The sequence below is a fragment of the Mustela putorius genome, unplaced genomic scaffold (assembly GCF_011764305.1).
Source record: "Mustela putorius furo isolate JIRA1106 unplaced genomic scaffold, ASM1176430v1.1 tig00000127_pilon_pilon_pilon, whole genome shotgun sequence".
Classification (NCBI taxonomy): domain Eukaryota; kingdom Metazoa; phylum Chordata; class Mammalia; order Carnivora; family Mustelidae; genus Mustela; species Mustela putorius.
Window position 1 is genome coordinate 4,097,581 of NW_025421288.1, and position 27,819 is coordinate 4,125,399.

Genomic DNA, 27,819 nt, shown 5'->3' on the forward strand with positions numbered 1-27,819 from the left:
TTTTTTTTTAAGATTTTATTTATTTATTTGACAGAGATCACAAGCAGGCAGAGAGGCAGGCAGAGAGAGAGAGAGAGAGAGAGAGAGAGGAGGGAGCAGGCTCCCATGCTGAGCAGAGAGCCCGATGCGGGACTCGATTCCAGGACCCTGAGATCATGACCTGAGCCGAAGGCAGCGGCTTAACCCACTGAGCCACCCAGGCGCCCCCAAAGGCAGATTCTTAACTGACTGAGCCACCCAGGCGCCCCTAGGACAGAATATTGAAATTCAAGACTTCCCTGACCATCTGACTGAGTTATGCCCGCTTGCTCACTGAGCCCTGGGATAAGAGGCGGCCGGCCCGAATGCTGTGCTGCTCCCTGACCTCAGCACTTCAACCTCTGGGAACTGGCTATTCTAGCACCGTCCCGTAACATGCATTCACCCGGATTCAGTAACTAGGGATTGAGCTCCCACTCAATTCTAGGATTGGAGGAAACGAAAGACAGAAACAGCCCCAGCCTTCCAGGAGCATGTTCTCCAACGAAGGATTCCGAGAAGTAAACTCCCAGGAAAACAAAGCTGGGGCACTGCAAGGCGTTTGAAGGAGAGCGTGAAAGCAGCTGGTGAGCCGGGATGGAGATGCAGCATCAGAGAACGGAACAGAAAGGGTAGACAGAGTGCAGATAAAACATGACTCCCAGAGGGCCCTCGCCGGTTGCATCCCAGGCAATCAGGAGCCGGGGATTGGAGACCCCACCCCTGCCGTGACATCACAGGGAAGTGGGGTGGAGACGAACAAAAAGGGGGTCCCCCGCCCTGGCCTTGGACTCTTGACAGCCCAGAGTGCCAAGGGTAGAGAGAGCCTGGGCACTGAGCAAGGGTTGCCTGACTTAAAAGAACAGGCTGCCCATTCCTCAAGCCTCCTCCAAGCTGTCCCCTCCAGGCTTTGATCTCTGTCTCCCTGTCCCTCCTGAGGCCACCACTGGGTCCCTTCTGAGTGACCCCTGAGTGCTCTTTCAGCATGAACTGCGTGTCAGATTTCTTCACCTACGAGACCACCAAGTCAGTGGTTGTGAAGAGCTGGACCATTGGGGTCATCAACCGGGCAGTCCAGCTTTTGATCATCTCCTACTTCGTGGGGTGAGTCCTGGGGCCCTTTGGGTCCTAGCAGGGGAGGGCTGCGGGGTGTCCCGTTAGGGTTGCTGTCCAGCCGCCTGACCTTCTCCTCTCTTCGAGGAGAAACAGTCTCTACCCTGGAGTGCAAGGACTGGATTCTGCCACCCCCATCAAGGATCTGGTCCCCACATTAGTTCCTTTCCCCAGTAAATCCTCTGGAGTCAGAGAGTGGTTTCTAGGCACACACCCCAAGGACTGGAATCCTTGCCCTGGTGCCAGCCTCCACCAGGAGAGGCCCCAAGTGACCATCCCCCCTCTCCCTTCTGTCCTGCTCCCCCAGAGAACAAACCACCCTCACATCTTCCCAGTCTCCTCAGCCAAAGCTTTGGGGTCTCACAAAGATGAGGGAGCCCAGGAAAGGGGAAGGGAAGGCACGAGCCTGAGGGAGACAGCATGGGTCGATCAGGGCACGGCGGGGTGGGAAGGAGAGGACTGGACTGCTTCGGAACGAGGGATTCCCCTCCTGGCTTGCGGAGAGGATGAAAGAACGGGGCGAGGGGAGAAGCCCTTGCTCTCGGAGGGTAGGACAAAGCAAGGTGTCTGCTCCTTGGGAGGGGGCGGGGAGACACACGGGCACAAATAACTCGAGGGAAGAGGTGCTTAGGGGCAGGTGGGTTTTCTGACTTGATCCAGGGTCCCTCCTCATGAATCCAGAAGCATTCCCCTTTGCCAGAAAGCATAAATTCTCTACTGCTACCCGACTTTATACCATATAACCCATCCTGGGAGCTGCTTAAGAGCCAGTGGTCCGAACACCTCCTCTCAGCTCCCACCTTTAGAGGCATCCACCACTCCCCCCCACACACACACACACGCACACACACGCACACACACGTGTATGCACCGAGGGCCAGGGAACAGACAATGGCTGGGGAGAAAACACAGGTTCCATCCTTCTTGTGGTCATTTACAGACACCGGTGGGTACCAGAAATGACAGGCAGCAACCCCTAGAGGTTTTCTTTCCCCGTGTGCCGTCTCCGTCTTGCCTGAGACGATGGCTCTGTGTACGAGAAACAGCAAGCCACTGACAACAGTCCTGAGTTAATTGAGTCAGTCAAAGAAGCCATCCGGTGTGCGTGTGGGCTGGAGCTGCACGAGCGCAGGCCTCTTTGCCTGAAAGGTCAGAGGAGTGTGCGGAAGAGTGGGCAGGCGTGTGGATTAAGGGATTTTTTGCTTTGCGTGCTTTGTGGGAGCCAGAAGGACTCATTTCTGTGGCCGCTGTCGGCAAGGCTATACGTCCAGGGCTCCTCTCAGGGATATTAGAGAAAGCATTCCCGCTTTGGGGTAGGAAAACCCGCCTTGAAGCTTCCTTCCAACTTCTTCGAGGTTTTGTGAGCTACGATGTTTGCACACGCTCCACGTCCGCATCGGCAGAGGCTGGCTCAAAGCTGGTTTTTAAATATTCCACGTTCACATGTGTATGCGATGCCGTCGCTGTTTATAGCCGCTAGACAGTATGGTGGTCCAGGTGAGTCCAAAAGCTGCCTCAGCACATGCCTGCCTCTGCTGGCTCCAGGCAGCCTTCTGGTAGACAGCTCCTGGACCAGCCTGCTCTACTCTCCCACTGCCCCTGTCTCTCCCTCATCGTGAGACGATCTGATGCTCTGACCCCCAGTGCTGGAGCCTGGCCTGCAGAAACAAGCATGAGAGGCTCTTTGGCGTCTTGATATCCAACCCCATCCATCTCTCAGCCTGACAGCTCCCCACGGAGCAGCAGCTTCCAGTTACATCCATGCAGTCTGGGGCCCAGCCCCCCGGCCCGAGCCCCATCTGTGAGCACATGAGCCCATGCACCATTAGGACTCCATGAATCCATTGTCTTTAATTTAGCAGAAATTTATAAAGCGTTTCTTCATGCCAGGCATAGAACATGGGCAAAGCAGAGAGGGCCCTCAACCTCATGGAGCTTACGATGCAAGAGACGGACGTTAATCAATCTCCACAAACAAATGTAGAATTTCAACTGAGGCTCAAGACTTGAAGAAGAGGTGCACAGTGCTGGGAGAGCGGCTAGTATGGAGATTCCTGACCTGGTCCGGGAGCCAAGAGAAGGTTTTCCGGAGATAAGATGCCCAAGCCAAGATCTGAAGGTTGAGTGAGGGCAACCCAGGAGAAAAAAGGGAAGGAAGAGGCTTCAAGCCAGCTCTGCAAAGGGAAAGAGCCAGGCAAATGGGGACAAGAAAAGAAGGTCCCTATGGCTAGAGCAGAGGGAGCAAAGGCAAGAGTGGTTGTAAAATGGGGTCGGTCACACCCAGCCAGACCTCAGACACCCTCAGAGCTTTTGTTTTTACACACAGGGCCAATGGATGGGAAGTGTGTGTGTGTGTGTGTGTGTGTGTGTGTGTCTGGGGGCAGGGGCAGGGGGAGACAGACCATGAGATCTGAGTTGGGAAAATCACTCTGGCTAATTCACCAAGGGACCGGAGCAGGCAGGAGGGTAACCTGTTAATGGCGCAGTGCAGTCCTGTTGAGAGAGACAATGGTGGCCTGGACTCAGTAGAATTTGGAGGATTTTTAATGCTGTGATGTTAACATCTAACAAACGGTTGAATCTCTTCCGTAGTATCCCTGCGAGGTAGACCAGATGCAGTCTTAGAAGGCCACATGTAACAGGAGCCAACTGTTTCTCTCATGCGTTTACCGCAACACGGCCGCTCATTGTCTCCACATGTGCTCTCACCTCTGCGCCAGCCTCTGCTGCCTGTCTGGAGTTGACACCACTTCATGCCTGGTGTCCCCTACCCACCCAGGTGCAATGAGAGGCCAGTGGTGTTTCTCCCGTGGCTTTCCCAGGGCCCAGTGGCAATCCCCAGTCTCCTCTGTGCGATGGAACCTCCTAAGAGCCAGTCTCTTTAGGGGGTCCTATGGGGGGCTGCAGAGGACACAGGAGATCCTGGGGACTGAGTTTCCCCGAAGTGCTGGCTGTTGCACGGCCTGAGCTAGTTTGCAGAGCCTCCTGGAAGGAAGCCACCTCGCTGCGAACCGGCAGAGGGGCATTCCCACCGGTCTGATGCTCCGTCATCAGAAGCACCGGTGGCAGCTGATGGTGCCTCAGACCCCTCACAGCCCTGCTCTCCCCATCCCTTCCTCCCCCTGCAAGGCCTGATCCACAAACTCACTATCTGCACAGCTGGCCCGTGTGGTTCATAATAGTCAGCCTCCTTGTGGTTCTTTTTTGTTATTTATTTGAGAGTGGGGGTCAGAGAGAGAGAGCAGGGAGAGGACTAGAGGGAGAGGGACAAGCAGACTCCATGCTGAGTGCGCAGCCTGCTCCGGGGCTCAGTTCCCCGACCCTGAGAGCACAACCTGAGCAGAAATCTAGAGTCAGGTGCCCAACTGACAGAGCCACCTCAGTGCCTCAAGCCTCACTTTGACTCTTAGGAAGAAGCTCAACAAATACAATACACCTACCGGCTTAAACACGAGAGCTGCTCTAGTTGAAAGAGAAGGGCCCGGAATTCCACCTTCTTGGCCCACCACCCCATCGTCTCAGCCCCGGGTGGCACCCTGAGGCACCCCGCGGGACACCAGGTGACGAGAGGATGGCGGGAAGACCTGTTGGAACCCCCGTCTTCTAGGTGCAGAGAGGAGCGCCACTCTTGTCTCCCCCACCACGCCTCTCTGCAACCCCATGATGGGGAGACCGTGGAACAGGACCCTCTGGTTAGAAACCTCGCTGTGACCCAAATAGGAGTGGGGCTTGGACAAGTCACCATTCATCTCTAAGTCTCTAAGTATCTGGACAATGGGTTTAGGAATGCCTACCCCAGGGAGTTACGGCAAGGAGAACGTGTCAAGTGCCTTACCTGAAATGGGAGACTCGCTAATAGACGGCAACTATTACCATATCCTAGATTCCCCGGCACACCTCCCCCTTCCCCACCAACCAGCTCACACCTTCCCAAGAGACCCCTCTCCTCCTGGCTCGCACAGCACATACTCCCCACGCCCACTCCCCGGGCTCCTCCCTGACTCCATGGGGGTGGACAGAAGGGTGCCAGGACGCTGCTCTGGCCTCCTTCCTGCACATCCCACCTGCCAAGGAGCTGCCACCCGCCTTCCGCTCTATAAATAATAAACCAGGAACATGAGAAAAAAAATAAGTCAGAGCCGCCGAGAAAATGCCAAGAATTGAAGGCTTAGTCCTGCCCCATCTCCTCAGCCCTGGCCTCTAGAGACAGACTCAGCCCCTCTGTTCTGGACATGAAGCATCCCCTTATTTTGAGCTGCACTGATGACGTCCTTGGGCCCCAAGGGGCCACAGAAATTCTTCCAGTTATTATTTAACTCAGAGAGAGAACTCTGAGGTGGCCTCTCCTACCCCCTGGCATAAGAAAGAGCCTTGAAGGAGGAGAAATGGGAGGAAATAGATAGGTTAATTGTTCTTCGAGCCCTAGGGCCTTTCCTCCTAAGACTTTCCCAAGGCTGCGGATGTTCCCCTTGGGACCGGCCGGGCCAGACGCACAGGATCCCGTTCAGGATGTGAGGTGGTTCTGAGCAGTCTGCCTGGGTGGGAACCCATCTACCGGCTTGGCAAGTTAGCACAGCACTCTGCACCTCTGTTTCCTTATCTGTAATATAAGGAAAACAACAAAGGAGTCTCACTGGGTCGGGATAAGGACCCAATGAACCCTTACCACACAGAGCACTCAAGTGGGATGTGTTGGTTAGATGATAATCATCTGAACCCTGCTTCTCATCGGCAAATGTTCCTGGACTTTAAGGATAGGGTAAGGGGCCTTAAGAAACCGTGTCATTAAGTCACCACTCAGAGATGTGTCCATTCTGTGGCCAGGCACACTGAGGCTCCAGAGGGCATGTTTCAGCTCCCACTCTGGACAGAGGTGCACTGAGCTGGGAGCAGGGAGATCTGGGTCCTCAACCTCACTCCCTCCACGGTGCAGGGCCCCTGGCCGTGAGCTGGAAATACTCATTTGGACATCAGGTGGTGGATGAGATTTCTATGTGACCCAAACTTCCTTAGGAGACTTGATGAAACCTCTCCCCTTCTAAAAAAGAAAGAAGAAAAGTGCTGGGAAAGGAAAGCACACAGGATCACAAACGTCCACGCATCCCCCACAGACAGGGTGTTCCTAAGAGCCTTCTACAAGCCTGTGCCCCACTCCGAATGGTGCATTCCTCAGGACACTGCCTGCTATAAGGCAGCAACAATAAAACAGGGGACAGGTTAGGAGCTGTCTGTCCGCCACCACCGGCTGTGACTCCACCCTTTCAGTCCTACTCAAGGGAGCTTTTGGAATTCAAGCGCAGGAGGGAAGTCCCACGATGGGGATAACTCCCAGCCCTCTCACTGAAAACTGAACAAAGAGTCTCTTGCAAATACCAGCCCGTGTGCACGTGAACATGATGGGCATGTGCCCATCCCATAGGTCACTGTGACCTGTGTGACTGTCACACATGACCCAGGAGCTGTTCCCCTCTATGGGGACCTCAGAGGTCATCCAATCCAGACACCTCCCAACTGAATGCATCTCCTTGAGCCTTCCCAGGCATGTGGAACTCACCACCTCCCACAGCAGTCTGCTCTTGGACAACTTCTGTGATTGGAAAACTCCTGGGCCTGAAGTCCCAACTCCCTCCTTATAAAGTCCTCAGGTCAGCTTCCCTGCACAGCACGTGCCCAGCTTTGTGTTCTCTGCACTACACAGTCTCCGGTTCCTTCCTTCCACTCATCCTCAACCTTGTGCCCTCCTGGTTAGCAGGCAGAAAGTGACCCTTGTCCAGCATTTCCAAAAGCACACTCCCCAATTCTAGAAGAGGTCACCAGTGTTTCCCCAACACTAAGAGTGTGTGCGGCATGTTCTGAACTCATCTGATGACCTTTTCTCGTCTGTACGATGGGGACAGCAACAGCATCTGCCCACCTGCGTGCTGTCTGGAACGGATAGGGCTGGTCACAGGCTGGAAGCCTGCTATGGAGGCGGGGAGTGGATGGAGCCTTGAGGACTGTGATGAGAAAGGCAGGCGCCTCACAGAACTGCAAAGGGAAGAGTTGCCTGCAGGCTCTTCTTGCTGCTGCGGGAGGCTGCCCTCGTCCAGGGAGGGAGGTGGGGGTGAAAGGAACAAAAGAGGCCCTCCCAGATTCTGGCCGCAGTACAGGTAAATGTCCACTGGGTGGCAGCACGCTCCAAGGAATAAGATTTTCAGCCTTTGCCTCCTACCTGCCCGGGAAAGGCTCAGCCCCTCCCTTCCTCCTCCATCCTTCTCATCTGGCACCTGCACAGAGGGAGACTTCTCCAAGCACCCAGCTCCCAAATGCCTTCACCGACTTGTTTACTGAGCACCTACTATGTGCCGGCACTTAGGATATACCCATGAGCAAAGCCTGGGATGCTCTGGGTCAGAGGTTTAAGACCCTCTGCTCCTTCTCTTCCCAGTTGTCTGCCAAAGAGGTGGCCTCCCAGTCTGCGGGAATGATGATGCATTGGCAAAGGGGTGATGTCGCCCTCAAGGGGGTGAAAATTTGTTCTTGGGAGATGAAAAAAAATCGTACTCTTCTTATGTGTAAAACACAAATAAATACACATACAGTACATAAGCTGATATCTATAGTGTTAAAATTTCAGGTTGGGGGCGGGGGGAGGTAGGGGAAAAAGTCTACAAAAGGGAAAGATGGGAACATACCACTCTAAGCCAACCCAGGGCAAGCCCTCTCACCTCCAGCACAGGCCTTCCCCAGGCCAGACACCCCATGCGGTCTAGAGTTGGGGAAGGAAACTTTCCCAGCGTCTGTCTGATGGGCCTAGACCCTCCTCTCTTGCTCTCCCCCTGTTCTCCTGCCCAGGTGGGTTTTCTTGCACGAGAAGGCTTACCAAGTGCGGGACACGGCCATTGAGTCCTCAGTCGTCACCAAGGTGAAGGGCTTTGGACGCTATGCCAACAGAGTCATGGACGTGTCTGATTATGTAACCCCACCCCAGGTATGGTCCCCCTATCCCAGGGCTACGTGTGGATGTCCAGTGATGGGGCAATGCAAGGAGCATGTTGATGGGATCCCCAAACCAGTGGTATCAGTGATCAGTGAAACCCCTCCCCAGCGGCCAGGAGGAGGGCTGCCCTCCAGAGTGCAGCACTAGGCATCAGGATCCTTCTCAGGCTCAGCCACACTCATCCTGTGATCAACACAACACACAGAGGAGCAGGAGAAGCTACGTGGGTGGTTGGACTTGACTTGAGCCCACCTCTGCCCTTTATTAGCCCTGTGACCTTGGCCAGATCTCTTACCCCCCACCTTAGTTTCCCCACCTGTAGAATGGTGATAACAGCAATGCCCACCTCACAGATTGGTACTGGTGCATTTTTTTCTCTCCCTTCTTCTACCAAGGGCACCTCTGTCTTTGTCATCATCACCAAGATGATAGTCACTGAAAACCAGATGCAAGGATTCTGCCCAGAGGTGAGGGGAGGGAGAGGCTGGATGAAGCAGGGCAAAAAGAAACCACTGGGGGTGGGGACCTATGGTAGGGAGGGGCGTGGGTGCACACAGAGGCTGGAGCTCCAGCCTTGGAGCTGTGTCTCAAGATCTCCGCCTTCCAAAGGCCCCTGGTTACGGGGAAGCACTGGGAGCCAGAGGGCTCATCCAGGGCCAGCGCAGGGTCCCACACCCACCTGCAGTCCTGTCTCCCCACAGAGCGAGGAGAAGTACCGCTGTGTATCAGACAGCCAGTGTGGGCCTCAGCGGTTCCCGGGCGGGGGTGAGTGCAGCCCTTCTCCACCCCCTCACAGCCCCAGGGTGTTCGTGGGACCCTGGAAGGTAGCACAGCCCCCATGGCGGACAGAGTGGGAGCTGGCCTGTTCCTTGTCATCCTTCCAGCACTTAAGGCCCTCCCTGTGTGCCAGACATGGCGGGGGGGGGCTGCCCCTGGAGAAGCTCACAGCCCAGGGACGTGGTGACAGACAGGCGTGCATGAGGGAGCAAGTGCTGTCATGGGGGAACCACGGGCACTGGGGAAGGGAGAGGGATTGGTTCTAGGTAGGGGACCCCACATGGCCTCCTAGAGTCAGCGATGTTCTAGATGGACCCTAAAGGATGACAAGAAGTTGGCAGGATAGAGGGGCTTTTAAAAGGACATTCTAGGCAGAAAGAATAGCTACAGCAAAGACTTGGAGACCAGGAGGAGTACACTGTGCCCCGGGAACAAGAACAGGGCCTTTGGGGTGGCTGGGCCTGGAGGCGGTCACCTCCCTTTGGCTTGGTCTAGGGATTGGGAGGAGCAAAAGGCGAGAGCTCAGCAGGGTTCCTGTACCGCGGGTCCACCTCCCCTGCCCTTCCTGTTGGTCCCCTCCCCTGCGGGATCCCTAAACAGGGGGTGGTCCCTGAGGAGGCGTGGGGTGGGGATGAGGGAGAAGCCAAGGTCCAGGCAGGCACCCAACATATGTGGCTCCCCCTCTCAGGTATCCTTACGGGCCGCTGTGTGAACTACAGCTCTGTGCTCCGGACCTGTGAGATCCAGGGCTGGTGCCCCACCGAGGTGGACACAGTGGAAATGTGAGGACCCTGCCCCAGCTCTCCTTTGCCAATAGGGAGAGCTCTGCATCTCTGAGCCTGCAGAGGGTCTCAGAGGTACCCCTAGGAGTGTCCACTCCTGGCCTGGGAAGTGGCCTCAGGATGGCACCTTTCCCTACCTCACCGGCCACTCTCCTCCCCTGGCCCTCAGGCCCCAGAGAAGCCATGACCAGCTGCCTGGTGGGAAACAGCCACCAGAAAAGGTGGTCCCTGGGGCAAAAGCCCTATGTGTCTTTTCCCATTCCTCGTCCCCCAAAGCTAAGACTTTCTTGTTCTCCCTCCACAGGCCTGTCATGATGGAAGCGGAGAACTTCACTATTTTCATCAAGAACAGCATTCGCTTCCCCCTCTTCAACTTTGAGAAGTGAGTCCCAGCTCCCTCCCTAAAGAAGAAAGCGGGGCACCCATCCTACCCTGCCAGCTCAGTTTCAGAGGGTGGAGAATCCTGTCCACATGGTTCCCCACACTTGCTCACCCTCTGCCCATCTCCCTGGGGCTCCCATTCCCAATCTCCCACCTGGCCTTGACCACCAAGTATTGGGTGGGCTCTGGGGCCAACCTCTCAGCCAGCCTCCCGCCTTGGGGCTCTGAACCCACGGATGGGAGTTCTGCTGGAGCCAGGTGAGGCACAAGTTCAGCCTGGGCCTGGAACCCTGATACCTCCAAAGATCAAGGCCCAAGAGCATTCTTTTTACTTCCCACGTCAAGCCCAAGCTGGGGTGTCCCTTTGCCACTAGTTAGGAGTTCATTGACTCCTTCACACGCCAAGTCCTCGGTGGGCATCAGGCATGGGCAAAGCACAATGCCAGGCACCACGGAGGGGCTGAGAGAACTTGGGTGCGACTCTTCCCCCCTGAGACCCCCAGCCTAGGAGCTGGGGGTATTAGATACCAACACAGTCAACCCTGATATGGAGAGAGGGGCATAGAAGTCGCGGGGAAGATGCAAGAACAGAGGTGACAGAGCCCGCGAGCGTCCCAGACGTCGGGTCCCAGAGCGCGCTGCCCGGGCCGGGAAGGCTAGAGACCGCTGCGGGGCCTGTCTTCCCGCCAGCCCTGGCCTTGCTTCTCTCCTCCGCAGGGGAAACCTCCTTCCCAACCTGACAGCCAGAGACATGAAGACATGCCGCTTCCACCCCGACAAGGACCCCTTCTGCCCCATCTTGCGGGTGGGAGATGTGGTCAAGTTTGCAGGGCAGGATTTTGCCAAACTGGCCAGCACGGTGAGGACCTAACGAAGGACGGGGGACCCCTTGGGCAGGTGGAGGGTGGAAATACCCGGAGGGCAGAGCCGGGCTGGGCAGCAGCGCCACCTAGTGGAAGCACTCCAGACCTGCAACTGGCTCTGGGCCTCACCGTGGGCTCCTCCACCCCCGCCCCTCCTCCGGAGGGCCTGCCTCCCTCACCCTTCCCGCCATGCCTGGTCTCCCGTTCCCACCGTCACACCGCTGAAAAAGCCCGTACAATGGGAAAGTGGATCCTAGATTGCTGCTATGGGACGCAGGACAAAAGCAGGATCTAGAGCCCCAAAGGTCCACACCCCTGACTGCCGTATGTTGTTTACTAAGGAATGTCTGTCTGCCAGATCGCTTCCCCTCCACCTAGAGAGTGGGAAGAACCACGCATCTGTGTGTCACGACCCGCAGCCCCCACCCTGGCAGGCGGTGGAGACAGCCCTCCTCATAGCTGGACCCTTCCCACAGGGTGGAGTCCTCGGCATTAAGATCGGCTGGGTGTGCGACCTGGACAGGGCCTGGGACCAGTGCATCCCCAAATACTCCTTCACCCGGCTGGACGGCGTTTCCGAGAAGAGCAGCGTCTCCCCAGGCTACAACTTCAGGTAATCCCCGGTTTCCTGGGGCCTTGGGAGGAGGAGGCAAGAGCTGTCCTGAAAAGTCACCCCTCCAGCAGCCATGCACATGGGGAAGAAAAGGCCCCAAGCACCCCCATCAGGTGTTGGTTCAAAGTCAGGGAGCGCTTTCTGTCACCACCAGGAGGCGGATAGGCCAGGTCCGCAGGCAGGGCACGTGACCAAGGTCTCCCAGTAGAGCGTGGGCTGTGATTCTGAGCCTTTCTTAGCTCCGGCTCGAAGCCGTCATGTGCCCAAGAAACGCCCTGGCAGCGCTTCTCGGGTACCTGCATTATCTAAGGTTTCTTGATCCACAAAGCAAGGGCTATCGTGGGATCAGTTTACAAGATGGAAAGTTTGTCTTTCTGTTCGTAACCAGGAAGTTCCATCTAGGTCACAAATCACAACTACCATGGTCACGAGTGCTTCCGCACCGGTCCAAGCAGGAGCTCGAGCTGATTTTTCAATATCATCTAGTTTCGATCCCCACTGGCCTTGAGCCATAAGGACTTTCCCCTGGCAGCCCCTCCCATCACCCTTGTTTTGAAGAAAAGGAAGAGAAAACCCAGGGTTAACTGTCTGGAACCAGTTGGAGCTGACCAGCCCTTGACCTTCTCCTATCCTAATGTCCCTAGTCTAGGAAATGGCAACAGGACCATTATCTTGAGGATCCTGTTGGCCAAGGTGTGAAAAGCTTCAGCCCTCTGTTCTGTTTTGCCCTCGATTTTCCAAGACCCTGACTGAGATTTCTGGGAGGGCTTTGAGGACGTACAACGGTGCTATACACTAAACAGGGGATGTTGAGTAAATAGGCAGGGATCAGGGGAAAAGTACACGTAAGAATATGTTTCAGTGACACATTCAAAGAATTGTTACTCAAACTTTCTAGGTGGTGGTGGTGGTTTCCAACAGAACGGCAGACGTAAGCAAAAAAAATAATCATTTCACCTTTTTCTTACCTTTATTTGTAGTTCGAAAAGTACATCTAAAACTTTATATTTAATAGTTTAAAATATATATGTATAGTCTCCGGAGAGGAGAATTTTTTAAAATTTGAAAGTGCTTTCATAATCAACTCCAAACTTTAAAAAACCATAGGAAACAACACATATTTTAAAGTAGGTTAAAAATACTGTTCGGCTCCCTGGCAGAAATCGGCATATTTACTCAGTGGGTACATCACAGAGAAATCAATACAAAGGATATTTGTATGGTGTCTTAAAATAGCAACATATTAATAAAATTCTCAGGATCTCAAATGCAAAGTTTTCATCTTCATAACTTCCCTGTGGCCAGTGGGAATTCTTCAATTTCCCAAATAACTTACTTGGCAGGAGAGCGTAGGAAGAATGTTAGCTACGAAGAAGCCCCCAACTACGGGTGCCACACAGATTTAGAAGAGGCTCTTTGATCTAAAGAAGCTACGGTGTCGGGTCCTCCACCTCCAGTTCCCAATCTTGGGCTTCAGCTGCCCCTCCACCCCGACTCCCCTTCCCGAAGTCCCCCCTCCCCCACCCCACACAGCAAAATGCGAGGTGGACTTGGTCATAAACTAGCTTAGGCTGTATTTGGGCAGACAGGTCCGAGGATCCCTGAGCCTAACCCCCAGGGGCTCATGGGAAGCTGTCCGAGAGGTGTGGACCCAGATAACTAACCCCTTCACCAAAGACTCCCAGGCCAGAGCAGGAAGGGGCAAACCTGCTCGTTTTGAACCCCCATGTAGTTTAAAAGAATTTCCAGAGCGCTGGCATGGAGAACTATCTGGCAGCCGTGACGAGAAGAGGGCTCCTCCCAAGGCCCCTCAGGTCCCTCCCCTGGGTGCCCACCCACCACCCTCGAATTGCCTTCAAGCTACTGGCACCACATGGAGCCCCGAGGCTGAGCTAAGTGCCCACGTTGGGGAGGCCACAGAGAATAAAGGTCACAGCCAGGTTTGGCACTGCTCTGTCTGATAACGGTAGAACTTCGGATCCCACAAATCTCCTGATCTGTGTGCACCGTACTCATCACCCTGGGCACCGAGGGTTTCGTGTGCTTTGGCGTGTTGTTCCTTACCCGCTCTGTGAAGCAGATGCCACAATCCCCCCATTTCACAGACGAGAGAACAAAGACTTGGCGGAATCAAACAAGTTTCCCCAAGTCACACGGCCAGTAGGCGTGGGAGCCTGGACACAAACACATTTTCCTGGATGATTTCCATGCAGCCAGGAAGACTAGGGACATTCACATTTATGAATCCTCAAAAAAAAAAAAAAAAAAAAAAAAAAAAAAAAAAGCCCATTTGGTTGATACTTTCATTGCTTAAAAACGAAGGACCTGCGGTCCACAGAGGTTAGAGGACTAGCAGCAGCTGGAGGCACAACTCAGGGTCTGGCTTTCTGTCCCCCAAACAAAATTGTCTGTTGCTCCCTCTCTAACAGAGGCCAGAGTTTTTCAAATGTCCTACTGTTGCCATTTGCTCTGGAGGAGATGCAGTCATTCAGCCAAGAGTCAGCCTTGTTTTAATCTGCACATTCAGGCAAGAGGCAGTAGAGATTCTCATTTCCATCACTAATTACTTCTGCAGCTCCTTTCCAAATGCCCCTCCCCTTGCTTCTTACAGCTCTTGGCCCGGAGGATCAGAGATTTAGAGAATTTGCAGCCACTGAGGACCCCTGGGGTACCCCTAGGCTGAGGTGACTGTTCCACCACTGAGGAAGCAGAAAGTTCAGAGGGGATGTGACTTGCCCAGGGTTACAAGGGTATCATGAGGAGCCTTCAAGGTCAGCTACATGTACATGTAGCTACAGCTCTAGCTACATCAGTCTCGCTGTGACATGGCCCCAGACATGGGGCCCCCTTCGCAAGATGGTCGGTCTCTCATTGACAGCTCCAGTGATTGGAAAGGTGACCTTGTGTTGAGTTAGAATGTGAGTCCCTTCAACTTTTACCCAGATTACCTAATGCCGTCCACCTAAATTAATCTTTATTTGTGTGATCTCCTGAAACTGCCTTCTGTCCCTCCCTGAAACTTGGTGGAAACGTTTTGGTTTTACTCCTCTCTCTATTCCATATGGCTAACCCTCCAGGAGCCACTTTAATCCGGTACTTTTCTGAAGCCTCCTACCAAACCCATTGAGAGTGTGGCATGGGTGGGTCTGTCCAGATTAAAATAAGAACTGGCGAGAGTCAGCAGGACCCCAGGAGCAGGGGGTGTAGACAAGGGCCAGGTTCTCGCCTCACAGGGAGGCCCTCCGTTCGCTGGAGCAGGATTTTAACCAGGGACCGACCTCCCCCAAGGCGCAGGGATCAGGCAGTGGTGCGTGTGAACACAAGTATTGTGTCTTTGAGCGAGCAGGTGTGTTTGTTAGGGGAAGAATGTGAATCTGTGGGAGAGTGTGTAAGTGTGGCGTGTGCCTGAGTGGGGAGTGTGTGAGTGTGTGTGTGTGTGTGTGTGTGTGAGGGTGTTGGTGAATGTATTTGAGAGCATTTGCGTATATGGGGGGAGATGGTACAAAGATTAAAAATACTGTAGCAGTCAGGGTCCCAGCAGGAAACAGATGGCACATGCAGAATGGGTAATGTGAGGAGAGTTTAATAAGGGGACTGTTTCAAAGGTGTGGGCAGGGTGTAGGGAAACCATGAAGGATAGCGCAGGGCCGGGGACCACAACGGGACCCAGGTGACTGCCCAGGTCTGAAGGGCAGAGGGCAGGAAGCAATTCCTAGAACCCAAAGACACGCTGTGGGGACAGGAGCTGTGACTCGGCCAAGCCACCAGCGGAGGCAGCCTGGGGCAGGGTGGGGAAGGCAGACACGTGAACCCAGGGATCTCCTCCATGAACACTCAGAGGTCTCTAACCTTTGTATCCCCTGGGTGAATTCACGGACCAAATGCCCACTAAGATGCAGATATCCATCCACATGAGCGGTTTTGTAGGCATTTTTCTTTGCTTTAAAAAAGCCAACTTATTTCTACAAGTAAGATATAAAAACATCCTCCGAGTAATAAATCCAAGCGATCCTGAAACATAGGAGGGATGATGTGGAGACGCCCTCTCCTTCCTCCAGTCTCTCTCCCCTTACAGGAAGTTAGCATCTTGGACAGTCTGGCGGGCTTCCCTCCAGTGCTTTTTTTCTCTGCATTTCTGAGGCATAAAACTCCGGGGCTCTGAAGATCTTTAAAAGCCCATCCCCAGACCTCAGGTTGAGAGCCCATGGAGTTAGGTTTGCAAAGCCTTTCGCGCCTATTTTGACAGGATTCACAGCTCACGCCCACGCCGCCGTAGTAGGCTCGGGGAAGACAGAGATGTGCCCAGGATTACACAGCTTAAGTAAGAGGGACACGGGGACTCAAACCCAGGGACCCGATCGATCTGTAGCCATTGCTTCCGGCATACCTTCCACCGTCACATCGTTTGCAACCACATCGTTTGCAAGCAAGCGGGAGAGACAGGCCCAGCCGTGATGGCGGGAACGACAGGGCAGAAGCAAAACCGGTGCATTTAGTGACATCAGATCCGTGTTTCTCCTCCGAGCCCTCCGAACCAAGCCCAAGGCAGCTTCGCTACGAAAAGGCAAGGCAGCTTTGGATTTCCTGTCTTGGTGTCTGGGACAAAAAACGCTCGTTCAGCTGCTAGATGTTCCTCATGCTGGAGGTGTTTCTAGTGACGGTTTCGTGTTGGAAATGTACCCACAGCAGCTTTCCTGGAGCTCGGAAATTTGGCGCCTTCCCTGCTTCCATGCAGAAACGTGCAGATCAGCAAGATCTTAGGCCAATTGAATGAGACGGAATCGAAAGTGCGCCCTTGGCTTTGAGCATTCTTTCTGCAATCTGGGTTTTTCTCCTTCCAAAAGCCATAGAATATGTGTTTTTAAAAGCAGCCACTTTCCATCATCTCCACAGAGACACTCGAAGGCCCCTGTGATGGGGGTAGATTTTGCCTGCCTTCGCCATGATCCGTTTTCCTCTTTGTTTAGGTTCAAGAGGGAGGAGAGGCCATCAGAGCGATCCCGAATTTATACAGACTTTTATAATTTTCAGGTCTAGCCTGGCCCCACGACAACCAATTCTGTTGGTAGGAAACAGCAGCTAACCCTCATCGAACACGTCCCAGTGAGCCAGGCAGGTGCTCTTTGCAGATTATCTCATCGACTCCAAAGAGAGAGAATTTTATAGCGGGAAACCTAACATTCAGAGGTTTCATTATCTGTCCAAGACCACACAGCAAATAGTGCTGGCCTGGAATTTCCAATTCCCGCAACCTCCAAGCATGTGCTGGTAACCACGGGTATCCTGTAGGACCAGTAGGGTTATCCCCATTTTACAGACAAGGAAACTGAGGCCAAAAAGGTTACTCCCAGGAGCAAACAGCTAGCCCTCTGGCGCTCAGCTACCTCTTTCAGCTCCATGTCCATTGATCCTTCCCTGCCTCATTCAAGATCAACTAATAGCAATATTTATAAAAAGATCAACCACCAGTCATTGCTTAAGTGCCTGCCCCTGGAGCTGAAGAGGTTCCCAGAACGTGCGTAAGTAAATATGGCTCGGGGTCTTGTCTAAGGGAAGGCATCCCAGCCTGCTCCAAGGATGTTGCCCCACCCCCACACAGTGAGTCTGCCAGGAGATATTTTCCTATCAGTATAAAATCAACTGTAAAAGTCTCTTTCAGCTGGCAAAATCCCTTCTCACCAGGCAAAAGCTTCGCGGAGAACACCACTTCCTTCACTCAGACGACTCAGATTCCAGGCCCAAGTTTTCCCTCACGAGTCCGACCCAGATCCTGCAAGTTTGTTGCTATTTTTCCTGTAACAGTTACGTGTCCTTGCTTTAGGAAGGAATTTCCATCACTCTATGGGATCGTTTCTAAACAGATGTCTGAGAGCTTCCAAGGGGTTCGTACATCGTGATAAAAACCTTCTTCTCCCTTCAGCAAACGTTTATCGACTGCCGACTCCTGCAAATGTCAGCCCAGCACCGAGAAGCGCTCCTGCGGGCCAGAGCCACCCAAGGCTGAAACTGGGCTGCTCCGACAGGCAGCGAGTTTCCTCTCTCTGGGGGGGTCCAGGCAGTGGCAGCGAAACTCTTGTGGCTAACGAGGGGAGGGCTCTGAAGACGCCTTCCGATGCCAGATTCCGTCAGGCTTTGTGGCTGAGACAAACACGAGGGAGACTAGTTCCTGTGATCACGTGGAAATGATAAACCTGAACCCAAGAACAAAATATTTATGCAAAAAAATATTTCGTGCTGGAGCAAGCCGAGAAAAAATAATTATTCATCTTAAGATGAAGCAAAAGTGAAGCGGAGAGAGCCCGGGCTGCGGGGCAGGAGGCTGTGTCTCGGGCCTCGCCGCACATGCTCAGTGTGATTTTCAGCAGCTCTCAGCCCCTCCGTGGGCCTCAGTTTCCTCCTCTGTGAAATGGGCTGTTTCGAGGTGATAAGTTCCCTTCAAGCTCTGAAAGTCTGAATGAGTGCAGGCAGGTGCCTGGGGAAGGTGCTGGCAGGGGCCGTTGAGGCGTGCGCTCTTATTTACAGACCCGTCACGTCCGAACAAAGCTTGCACACTGCCTGGCGCAAGCACACCTGACAAGTGATTTATTATGGTAATTGATGTTTGTACTTCCCCATTCTTTATCTTTTGCTGCTCGGGGCCCAAGAGATCACGTGCACGTGCACGCAGACACACACACACACAAGTGTCTCAGCCTTGTCAGGTCTCCGCTTGTTGGATTCTGGGCTGTGCTGGGCTTGTCCTGTCTGGTCTCCGCACAGGTATCTCTGGGAGGGTCCCCATGGGCGCGCCCCTCTCTCCGCGGGGGTTTTGAAGAAACTCGCCCAAAAAGGGAGCTGAGACACTCAGAGCCTAACGGAGCAGGAAGCCACCCCCAGCCCTGCAGCCCCAGCAGGAGGAACGGGAGCCTGGCCGAGAGCTGAGATCCCTGACAGGAGACACAGTGGGCCACATACCCACCATCTTCCCGCCCTCGGGCTCCTCCAGTGCCCCCATTCCCCAAGGCCCCCCATTAACCAGAGAGGAAGGGAGGCAGGTCAGCCGTGGAGAGTGGTGGGCACACCAGGGACTGTCTGGCTTCCTTCCACCGCTGCTGTCAGCCAAGCCCGCGGCAGCTTAGCTGTTTTCCCAGGCATCAGCTCTTGCCTGCTCACCGAGGCCTCCCTTGAGTCTGCTTCTGGCTCATCTCTCGGGAGAGTGGCAGGGGTGGGCATTGGTGTTCAGATCCCAGCTAGGCCCCTGGCAGGCCCAGGAGCTTTTAGAGCCACCAGCCAGGCTTCTCTCCAGCCTGAGGAACACCATATGACGTGCACTGAAAACTCTGAGCTTCACAGCCAGCAGCTCACGGAATCCTCCGTCACAAGCCCACCACTCTGGCTAGTTCCCTCGTTTCACATCTGGGGAGACCGAGGCTCAGGCAGACGAAGGACTTTCCCTCGGCTTACATGAGCTCATTCGGAGCCACGGTTCAAGCCCTAGACTGTCCCATTCCAAAGCCCCTCCACCAACAGCAGCTCCACGAGCGAGCGGTCGATGTGAGGCCTGAATGAAGGAACAGGTGTTCGAGCCTCCAGCCTAGCGCTCAGCATGGGGTAAGCGCGGCCCACAGATTCTCTCTCTGCTCTTCGAGCCCCGATTCCCCTCCCCAGATCCCACCCAGCCACCTGCCCGATCAGAATGTTTTCTGCCTGATGCTTCCACCTTACACTGGCTCCGCCTGAAGAATGGGAGAATTTAGAGAAGGAGGAAATCCAGAGGCCAATGTTGGTGCTAAACTCATTCTGGGAGATGTCAGGAATCCACTGCTGCCTTCAAGAAAGCAGTTACCCTGCCCGTGACTGCCCCAGGGAGGCCCTCGGGCAAAGGCAGTGAGATCTGGAGCACGGTCAGTGGTGCAAACTGTAGAGTGCGGTCTGCTGCAGGTACCAGGCGAGAGGCCTGGGTCCTGTAGGGGCCAGAAAGGTAACACGGGATTCCACAGCCTCCGCCCACACTGATAAAGGGCTCTGGAGAAAAAGGAAACACCTGATTCACCATGTTTGCCCATTTCTGTGGTGTAAATACAGCCCCAGGTCAATTTCAAGCTACAGGCGTGAGGTCGCAGAATGTGGAGCTGGGACGCGATGCGGGCAGCGTCTCTCCTGCCCCGAGCAGTGGACCCAGCCTTCTCCACCCGTCCCTGTCCTCCAGCCCACCAAGCTCCTGCAGCTTCTTCAGGGACACCATGTTCTTCCCCAGCACAGGGCTCATGGGCCCCACAGCCTGGAAAGCGGCCCCCACCTCTGGCCTTCGCACCTTTCAACCCTCCATCCCTCAGGCCTCAGTTCCAACGGCGCTTTACAGGAAGCCTTCCTTGGCTCACAGCCTCGGTCAGACGGTCTTCAGTACTTATGCTCTTCGAACGGTGCTCTGTCCTCTCCCGCCCTGACATCAGACTTTAGCTAGTATGGGGGTGTGTTGTTATTAATATTTCTCTCCCTCAGGTGAGAGCAGACCTTGCCAAGGTGTCAGTGGGGCCTAGCACAGTGCCTGGCGTAGGGTAGGTGTGCTCTGAGTACCTGCTGGGCCCTGGTGGATGAGTAGGAGTTTTCAAGGCAGGAAGGGAAGGAGAGAGGGAACAGCATGGGCCCAGGCAAGAAGTCCGTGTCTGCAGGGTGTGTTCAGGAAACCCGAGAAAGCAGGCGGTGTGGTGTGGCTGGCACTTCTTGCCAACAGGCAAGGAAGGGGGACTGGGCCGGGCTGCGTGTCGGTGGTGGTGTTCTCGCCAACCACGTTTCTCAGCCGAGAAAACCAAAGCTGGAGAGGTAGGAATCGGGGGATTTGGGAGAAGTCAGGGCTGGCCAGGATGTCCTTCCACGCATGCCCTTTTCAGAGGAGGAGGCTGGGGGATCCTTCCCACACTCCATGGCTCTAATGTTCTCCTCTGAGCCAAGGACACTAGGTGTCGAGACCCGCCTTGCCAATCCAAAAGGGATCCCAGCTGGAGAACTGAAAGGAATCAGCCACGACCTAACAGAAATCAGGCAACAAAAAAACAGTCTAGAATGCTGGCTCACAGTGTGAACTCTGGCACTGGACTCCCTGAATTTGAATCCCAAGTTTGGAACTGACTGTTGGGTTTGCAGACCTTAGACAAATTGCTTAAGCTGTGTTATCCTGGTTCCTCATCTGTAGAAGGGGAAGAACAAGAGAAAGCAACTCCATGGAGCTGGGTCTTAAAAGAGATGGTAAGTGTAAAAAGCACGTGGTACAGTGCTGAGCACATAGTAGGTGCTCAGTGTGTGCCTTCCCTCCCTGAGCACTGTTCTTCCTCCTCCCTCCCTCCCAGGAGGAGAACCAGTCCCTGCCAACCCTCCTGTGAGGGTGGGTGGTTGGTGAGATAATGATCTTATCATATTTATTGCCTCTTGGAAGGCAGGTGCTGGAGAAAAACCAAGTCCGCTTTGGTTTTTCTCCCTGTTCCTTCACATTCTTCCCCAAGATAAATTTAGCCAGCCTTCGCTTTGAACACGGTGCCCAGGGTGCTGACTTTTTGTTCTCTGAGTCGATGTGAGAGCATTCTTCATGGCTGCAGCCCCGGGCTGGAATGCAGACTTCGGGAGCACAGCCCTAGCCCCTACCCTGCCCCAAACACCTGTGACAGTCTCACCACCACCCCTGACCCTCCCGGTCCCCGAGGACATAGGGTGCCACATCTCCCAGACAGGGAACCTGAGCTCTCCAGTGACGTGAACAGAACGCAGAATACAGAAGGACTTGGAGATCTGTCTCCTTTCCAGCCACCCGGAGCTCAGAGGCAACGAGTTCAGGGTTAAGAGCAGAACCTGGAATCCAGCTCTGGCCAGTTACCTTCTCCTCCCTCTCCCCACCTGTAGAATGGGTCCCCTGCTGGTGCAGCCCAACCCACTCCATTCTGCTGGGTCTGGGAAGCCCTCTGCTGCTGCCACCCAGACCATAACCTACCACAGCTTTAAAGTTGGCCCAGCCCCTCGCCTCTCCCCTTATCCTCCAGCTCTTCGGTTCTTTGGCTTAAGTAGCTGGGCTTCCTTCAGTCTTCTTCCTGGGGCCCATTTTTACTCTGGGATTCGGTCTCAAGAAAATCATCCTGCCTTCTCTGCCTCCCTCTTTGGCTGCAAAGTCTGTAAGACGCACCTTCCCAGGTCAGGCTCCCTGGGGGGACACTTTCCCTCACTGACTAGCTTTCAGGCTTACTCTTCAGCCTGGGACAGCAGGTGCACCATGTGGGCACATATGCTCCAGCCATGCCCAGGCACAGGCAGGCAGGAAAACATGCAGCCTGGACTCCTTCCTGACCCTGTTAAACTTTTCTTCTGTTCTGACCCTCCGATGGCCTGTGGATGCCTCCCACTGCGGAGCCCACCGGGAACCGGAGGGCAGGGAGCTTGATGGAGGCAGGGTCTGCAGACCAGGCTCCCAGGCCCTGCAGAGAATAGGTGTGGAGGAACAGCCAGAACACTAGGATTGCGACAGTGTCTGTCTTAAAGGGTGGGTCTTGGTGTTTACCCCTCTCACTAACAGACCCACGGAGGGGTGCATGAGCACCCCCATGTCATAGACATGAACAGAGATGCTGTTCTGAGTCACATGAAAAGGGTAGAACCAGGATTCAGACTCCTTTCTTCCTGGCTGCAGAGTTCTGCTCAGCCAGAGCAGACAGTGGCTGACATTGTATGAGTTTCGATGACTCTTCTCCAAAATGACCTTGCTCCCATGCCTGTGACCCCTCTGCTGTCTGTGCCCTTGAGCCGAGCATTTCCCTCTCCCTGCCCGAATGCAAATAGCCCTGGGAGGGCTGTCACAGTCACGGACACCTGCAGGGAAGGAGATGCCTCTCTCTGTGGGAGAGGCCTGGGAATCCGGGCATCGGAAACACAGAAGGGGAGACAGCTGGCACCAAATAAGAGCCACGTCAACCCCACAGAGTTATGGGGCCTTCTGAGCCCTTTCACCCCATCATCTCACTTAACCCTTGCCATGCTCTGGGATCCTGGCGTCAGGAGCCCGTGTCACCGCCGCAGGTCCAATGTGGTCTCAAGACATTACACTTCGCTGATTAGTCTAGAGTTTTGCCTATGATGGGCAGGGCGGTAGGGGGCATGCACTGGCTTCAGACAGACACCATTTGCACTCTTAGTGCTTGTGAAGCCACAGGCAGTCCTTCCCCACCCCTTCCCCAGACATCTTCACAGTGAGGTGCTTATGCCCCCACTTTGAAGATGATCATTCTTACCTGTCCCCCACACGGTTCCTGGCACCCAGCATCCCAGGCAGAGAAGGGGTAGAGGATATAATCTCGGGCAACTCTAGCATTAGTCTCAGCCCCTGGGTGACCCTGGACTAGTCTCTTAACCTCCTCAGAGCCTCGCTTGAAAAATAGAGCAATCACATCCCTATCCCACAAGGCTTTTAAAAACCGCTCTATAAATGTATTTCTTCAACAATAGTAACAGCCAACAGCAGCAAGCTTTCCCTGGGTGCTTACTGTGTTCCAGGCACTGTTCTAGACCCCTGGGGTGTGTGCTTTCCCTCAATTCTCACAGCACCCCTGTGAAGCAGGACTTCCATATTATTCCCAGTCATAAAAGCGGAAACTGAATCTCAGAGAGGTTTAGTTACTGGCCCAAGGTTGCACAACTGGTAAGTGGCAGAGCCAGGCTTTGAACCCAAGTACGCTGAAAAGCCTGTGGGGGGGGGGGGGGACCATCTGCAGGAACTTAAGCCCAGGGATACCCAAACAAATAAAACCAAAGAAGCCTGGAGTCCAGCAAGACTCAGACTTTTGTACAACTAGAATCATCTAGGGAAATTGCTTAAAAGGCAGAGTCCTGGGCTCCAGGCGCAGAGATGCAGGTGGGGCTGGGAAGCTGCCTTGGTATCAAGGCCCCAGGATGACTGCGCAGAGGGTCAGCTAACCACACAGGGAGGACGGTGGCTGGTGTCCAGCAAACCAGTGGTGAGATACTCAGTGAGTGAGAGCTGTAGGCTCCAGAGGACCCCGACGCTTCAGGGAGGAGCCCACAGTGGGACCCACTTTCTACCTCTGGTTTCCAGGTTTGCCAAGTACTACAAGATGGAGAATGGCAGTGAGTACCGCACACTCCTCAAGGCTTTCGGCATCCGCTTTGACGTGCTGGTGTACGGGAATGTGAGTCCTTGCGCCGGGCAGATGGGGGGAGGGCAGGGAAGGAAACCCAGATCAGTCTTGGGCCCTCAAGAGCCTCCTCCCAGGGGTTGGGAGGGGGCAAGGTCCTGCCACTGACCAGCTCTGAGAGCCTCCGTGAGTCACATGTGTAGTCTCTTCACTGCTACGGTCAAGGGTTGGGGCCTCCTGGTCGACCCAGAGCCCTCCGCTCCACCATCTCTCTGGCTGGGGGTCCTCCTTCAGCCTCAAGCCTCAGGACCTCGTGCTGGGCTCTCTGCCCACCCGCCTTGGTCTTTTTGCTTGCAGGCTGGCAAGTTTAACATCATCCCCACCATCATCAGCTCTGTGGCCGCCTTCACCTCCGTGGGAGTGGTGAGTTCAGCCCCTTCCGCCTCAGACAGGAGGCCCGTCAAGGTGGGGCTCCAGCTGGGGGTCGGGGTGGGGGAGCGGCCCAGGTATGATGCCCTGCTTCTGCCTAGAATGGAAAGTCCAACCTCTGGCCAGGTGCCTCAGTCTCCCTCACCGCCTCCCTGCTGGAACACCTCCAGTCACAGAGAGCTCCCTACCTCCCGCAGCAGCCTCCCCGGCTGCGGGAGTTTCCACCTGGTACCAAGTTCCTGCTCCCCCACCAAGAAGGTGAAGGAGAGGACTCCAGGGTTCCACAGACCAAAGGAACCGAGCCCTGCTCCCGGGGACTTCCACCCCCTCACCCTCTGCTTCTCCCACCAAGTCCTCTGTCTGCATCTTGGTCTGTGGTCACTGCCAAGAGCTGAGAGGTGGGTGATGAAGGCATCCTGCAAAGCCCCGGGACTGTTTTTCCAAATGGAAACATCAGTCAGGTGTCTTTGGAGGACTCGCCCAACCCTTGGCCTGCCGTCTGCCTGAGGGCGGTCCTCCGCACTGCCCAGCCTGCTGCTTCCTGCTACACTGAGCCCGCCCTGCCTCTCCTCCAGGGGACTGTCCTCTGTGACATCATCCTGCTCAACTTCCTCAAGGGGGCCGACCAGTACAAAGCCAAGAAGTTTGAGGAGGTGAGCTGGAGGGGAGAGGTGGGGAGGCATGAGAGGTAGAGAGACAGGGCAGGGACTAGCTGGGCACCCCTAGACCCCAGGGACTCTCAGTGGCTCCCCCTTCTGGGGGCTTCTTAAGGGGATTCATGAGGCCTCAGCACAAATTGGGGGTCCCGAAGAGAGGGAGTCGGCCAAGAATGCAGGGCGGTCTGTGGGTCATCACTGCTGACGGCCTGATCCACTCACTGTCCCCTCTCCATTGCTGGGGCAGGACAAATTCTGCCATGGGTTAGCTCAGGTTTCGGTTGGCCTGTGAGGTTCGTGGTTGTTCAGACTGTTGGGATCACACAGTCGTGCTGGAGCTCCCTGAGAACGGGGCCCCGAGCCTCCACTGCTGCATCTGCCAAGCAGAGTCCCATGGCAGGGGGAGTCTTGCCCACAGCTAGAGCACGATAACCTTCCACCTGCAGGTGGACGAGACGACACTGAAGGTCACTGCCTCGGCCAACCCAGAGTGCTCCAGCGACCAGACCACCGAGGAGAAGCAGTCCACAGATTCGGGGGCCTACTCCATTGGCCACTAAGGCCTCTGCCAGGGCCCCAAGCTCATCCATGGGCTCCAGGCCTGCCAATAGGGCACCGCACCTGGGCCAGGAGGGATGGAAAGGGGAGGGGCTTTCATTTCTGCTGCTCACCCCAGGAAGCCATGCTGGACCCAGGTGTCTGGGCCTCCCAGTGTTCTGGCAGACAGGTAGTACCCCCTGCTAAGACCTCCATCTCCCTTCACCCCTTGCCTTGCCCCTGTCCGCCTCCCAGAACCCCCAGGGCAGCAGCCCCTGAGTTGTCCCCCTTCTGAAGAGTAGAGAGCATAATAGTAATAGCAAGTGGCCACAAGGCATTGCCAAATGCCGGGCAGGGTCACACACATTATCTCATTTAACACTTAGAGTCATCCTATGAGGTAGTTATTAGTTTCCCTGTTTTGAAGGTACACTGAGGCCCCGAGAGACGGAGTCATTTGCCCAAGGCCACAGAGCCAAGAAGCAAGAGGATTGGGAGTCGAACCCAGATCGAACTCCATCACCCACACCCCACAAGAGAAGGGTGAACTCCCAGGGGGTGGCCACCTCTGCTGCTTCAGCCTCCCCCATGGTGATCAGGATTAGGTTTTGCTTAATGAAGAGTGAGCCCCATGCTTTCAGCAGGAACTCAGGCCCCGGTGTAGGGAAGACCAGTTAGACAGAGATGCGGGTGGACCTGGCTTGGGTGGATCCCCAGTTCAGAAGGAAACAGGAGGCACGACTTCGCTCTGTACCCAGCCAGGGGTCTCTCTCTGGGACCCCCATAATCACACACATTGGGACTCCCCCCCGCCAGCAGTGGAATTAGGTACCCCCCAGGGTGGGGCATGATTCCCAGACCCAGTCCCTTGTCTCAGCGGGCCATGCTCCTTTATGATGCTGGTGAACAGGCTCCAGGGAGGCCCGAGGCCCTGGGAGCAGCGGCTAGCGAGGCCGCCCCCCCTAACAGGATCCTAATGGGCGGTCAGCCTTCAAAGGCTAGAAACTCTCTTGTCCCCCTCCCCTGTTTACAGATAAGCAGACTGAGGCCAGAGAGGGGAAATGTCGGGTCACACAGTTAGTGGCCAAATGAGAACCCAGGTGTCTTGGCAAGAACAAGGGGCCAGAGAGGCCACTGGGGGATCCTCTAGTCCACTCACACCTCTGTCAGCCTGGCGCCCCCTCCCCTTGCTGGGCTCTCCCCCTGTGAGAGGCAGAGCTGGAGCAGACCCAGATCTTCGGAAGCCTGAAGCATATACAGTCTGGGGCATCATCTCAAAATAATACAAAATTAGGGATTAGAAGGGGCTCGTGCATGAGGGCGGCCCTGAAGGACGAGTTTCATTAGCCCCACAGTCCATCACCTCTGGAAAAGTTGGAGTGCAGGCATGACCATGTGCCCTGAGCAAGGAGGTGCCAGGAGATGGAGGGCTGCTCCCTCTGCAGAAGGTGCAGGGAGATGGCAGGGAGGGGCAGGGGCGGCTTTGGGAGTCATTTGGAAGGGACTACGTTGGGAGCAGTGGGCTGACCCCAGTGATTCCCCCTCTGGGGAAGAAGGGGTCAGATCCCATCACGGGAGGCCTATCACCCCTTCCCTGCTCGGCCTTCACCCCCACCGCATCCTCAGGCTGGTGGAATCGTACTTCCCCAGGAGTAGCCTCGAGCATCAGGCAATGTCCAGAGATCTGACCAGCAGAGACGTCAGTAGAGGCCTTGTTCTGCACCCGGGAGACCCACAGGCATCCCAGCAGGAGTCGCAGGGATGTTCCCTGCAGAGGAGACCGAGGCAACCGTGTCCTCTTCCTCCAGACGGGTGTGGTCCTCCCGCACCTGCGGCAGCCACTCCGCCGGGCCCCCCCTGCAGGAGTGTGAACTCCGGACAGCGAGCCTGCCGTGCGAGCCACGGGAACCCAAGCCACAGCCTCTGGGGGCCAGATTGTCTGGGCCCTGCTGCATCGTGGTGGACTTGGCACCGTCCCCAACGCGACCACATGCCAATCCTGCTGGGGTTGCCGGGGCTTGTCACTAATCCTGCTGGATAGAAAAAGATATCCGGAATCCGTGGAAGTTTGAACTGGAGCGCATACTCACTCCTAGCAGTCATTGTGTCTGTAATCACTCAGCATAAAAGCTAACACTTAGAGATAACTCACCACGGCTGAGCATTGGGCTGGGTGCGCGACAGGGGTCGCCTACTGGGACCCTCCTTTAACAGCAGGGGACTGTGGCTTGGTAAGGGGAAGAGACTGAGCTGGCAGAGCTGGGCCCCCAGCCCCAAGCTTTATGGCTCCAGAGTCTACTATCTTGACTTCTAGGCCACAGCTGTCTGAGAAAAACCAGGACACCCGTGGGCCCCTTTATTTCTGTATGTGTTGAGCTAAACCAAGTGTTTAGGCAGCAGTACCAAGAAATCTGCAGAACCTCAAGGTTTCATATCATAGAGTGGGTCAGACAGCCCCCTCCCTCCACCGGGTGGCTATGCCATCCGAGACACATGGAGGCCAGGTCACGGGCAGGGAAAGGGGGACGCGAGGCTTGCAGACCCTGGGAAGTTCAGGCCCT

At 55.1% G+C, this 27,819-nt stretch overlaps 1 protein-coding gene across 1 annotated transcript; it reads left to right on the forward strand.

The window, feature by feature from the left end:
• The first annotated feature begins 179 nt into the window (after positions 1 to 179).
• On the forward strand, positions 180 to 27,405 carry P2RX3 (purinergic receptor P2X 3). The gene is made up of 12 exons (XM_004777576.2): positions 180 to 1,122; positions 7,966 to 8,101; positions 8,506 to 8,577; positions 8,812 to 8,875; positions 9,576 to 9,669; positions 9,974 to 10,051; positions 10,768 to 10,909; positions 11,390 to 11,526; positions 23,597 to 23,690; positions 23,994 to 24,059; positions 24,641 to 24,718; positions 25,168 to 27,405. The coding sequence occupies exons 1-12, from the start codon at positions 1,004 to 1,006 to the stop codon at positions 25,279 to 25,281; spliced, it is 1,194 nt and encodes a 397-aa protein (XP_004777633.1). The 5' UTR covers positions 180 to 1,003; the 3' UTR covers positions 25,282 to 27,405.
• The last annotated feature ends 414 nt before the right edge of the window (positions 27,406 to 27,819 follow it).

Excerpts from the sequence above, each read along its gene's own strand:
- P2RX3 (XM_004777576.2), top strand. The coding sequence starts at position 1,004 with ATGAACTGCGTGTCAGATTTCTTCACCTACGAGACCACCAAGTCAGTG. Across the intron at positions 9,670-9,973 it reads GAGGTGGACACAGTGGAAAT|GCCTGTCATGATGGAAGCGG; the intron begins GTGAGGACCCTG and ends CTCCCTCCACAG. Across the intron at positions 23,691-23,993 it reads ACGTGCTGGTGTACGGGAAT|GCTGGCAAGTTTAACATCAT; the intron begins GTGAGTCCTTGC and ends TTTTGCTTGCAG.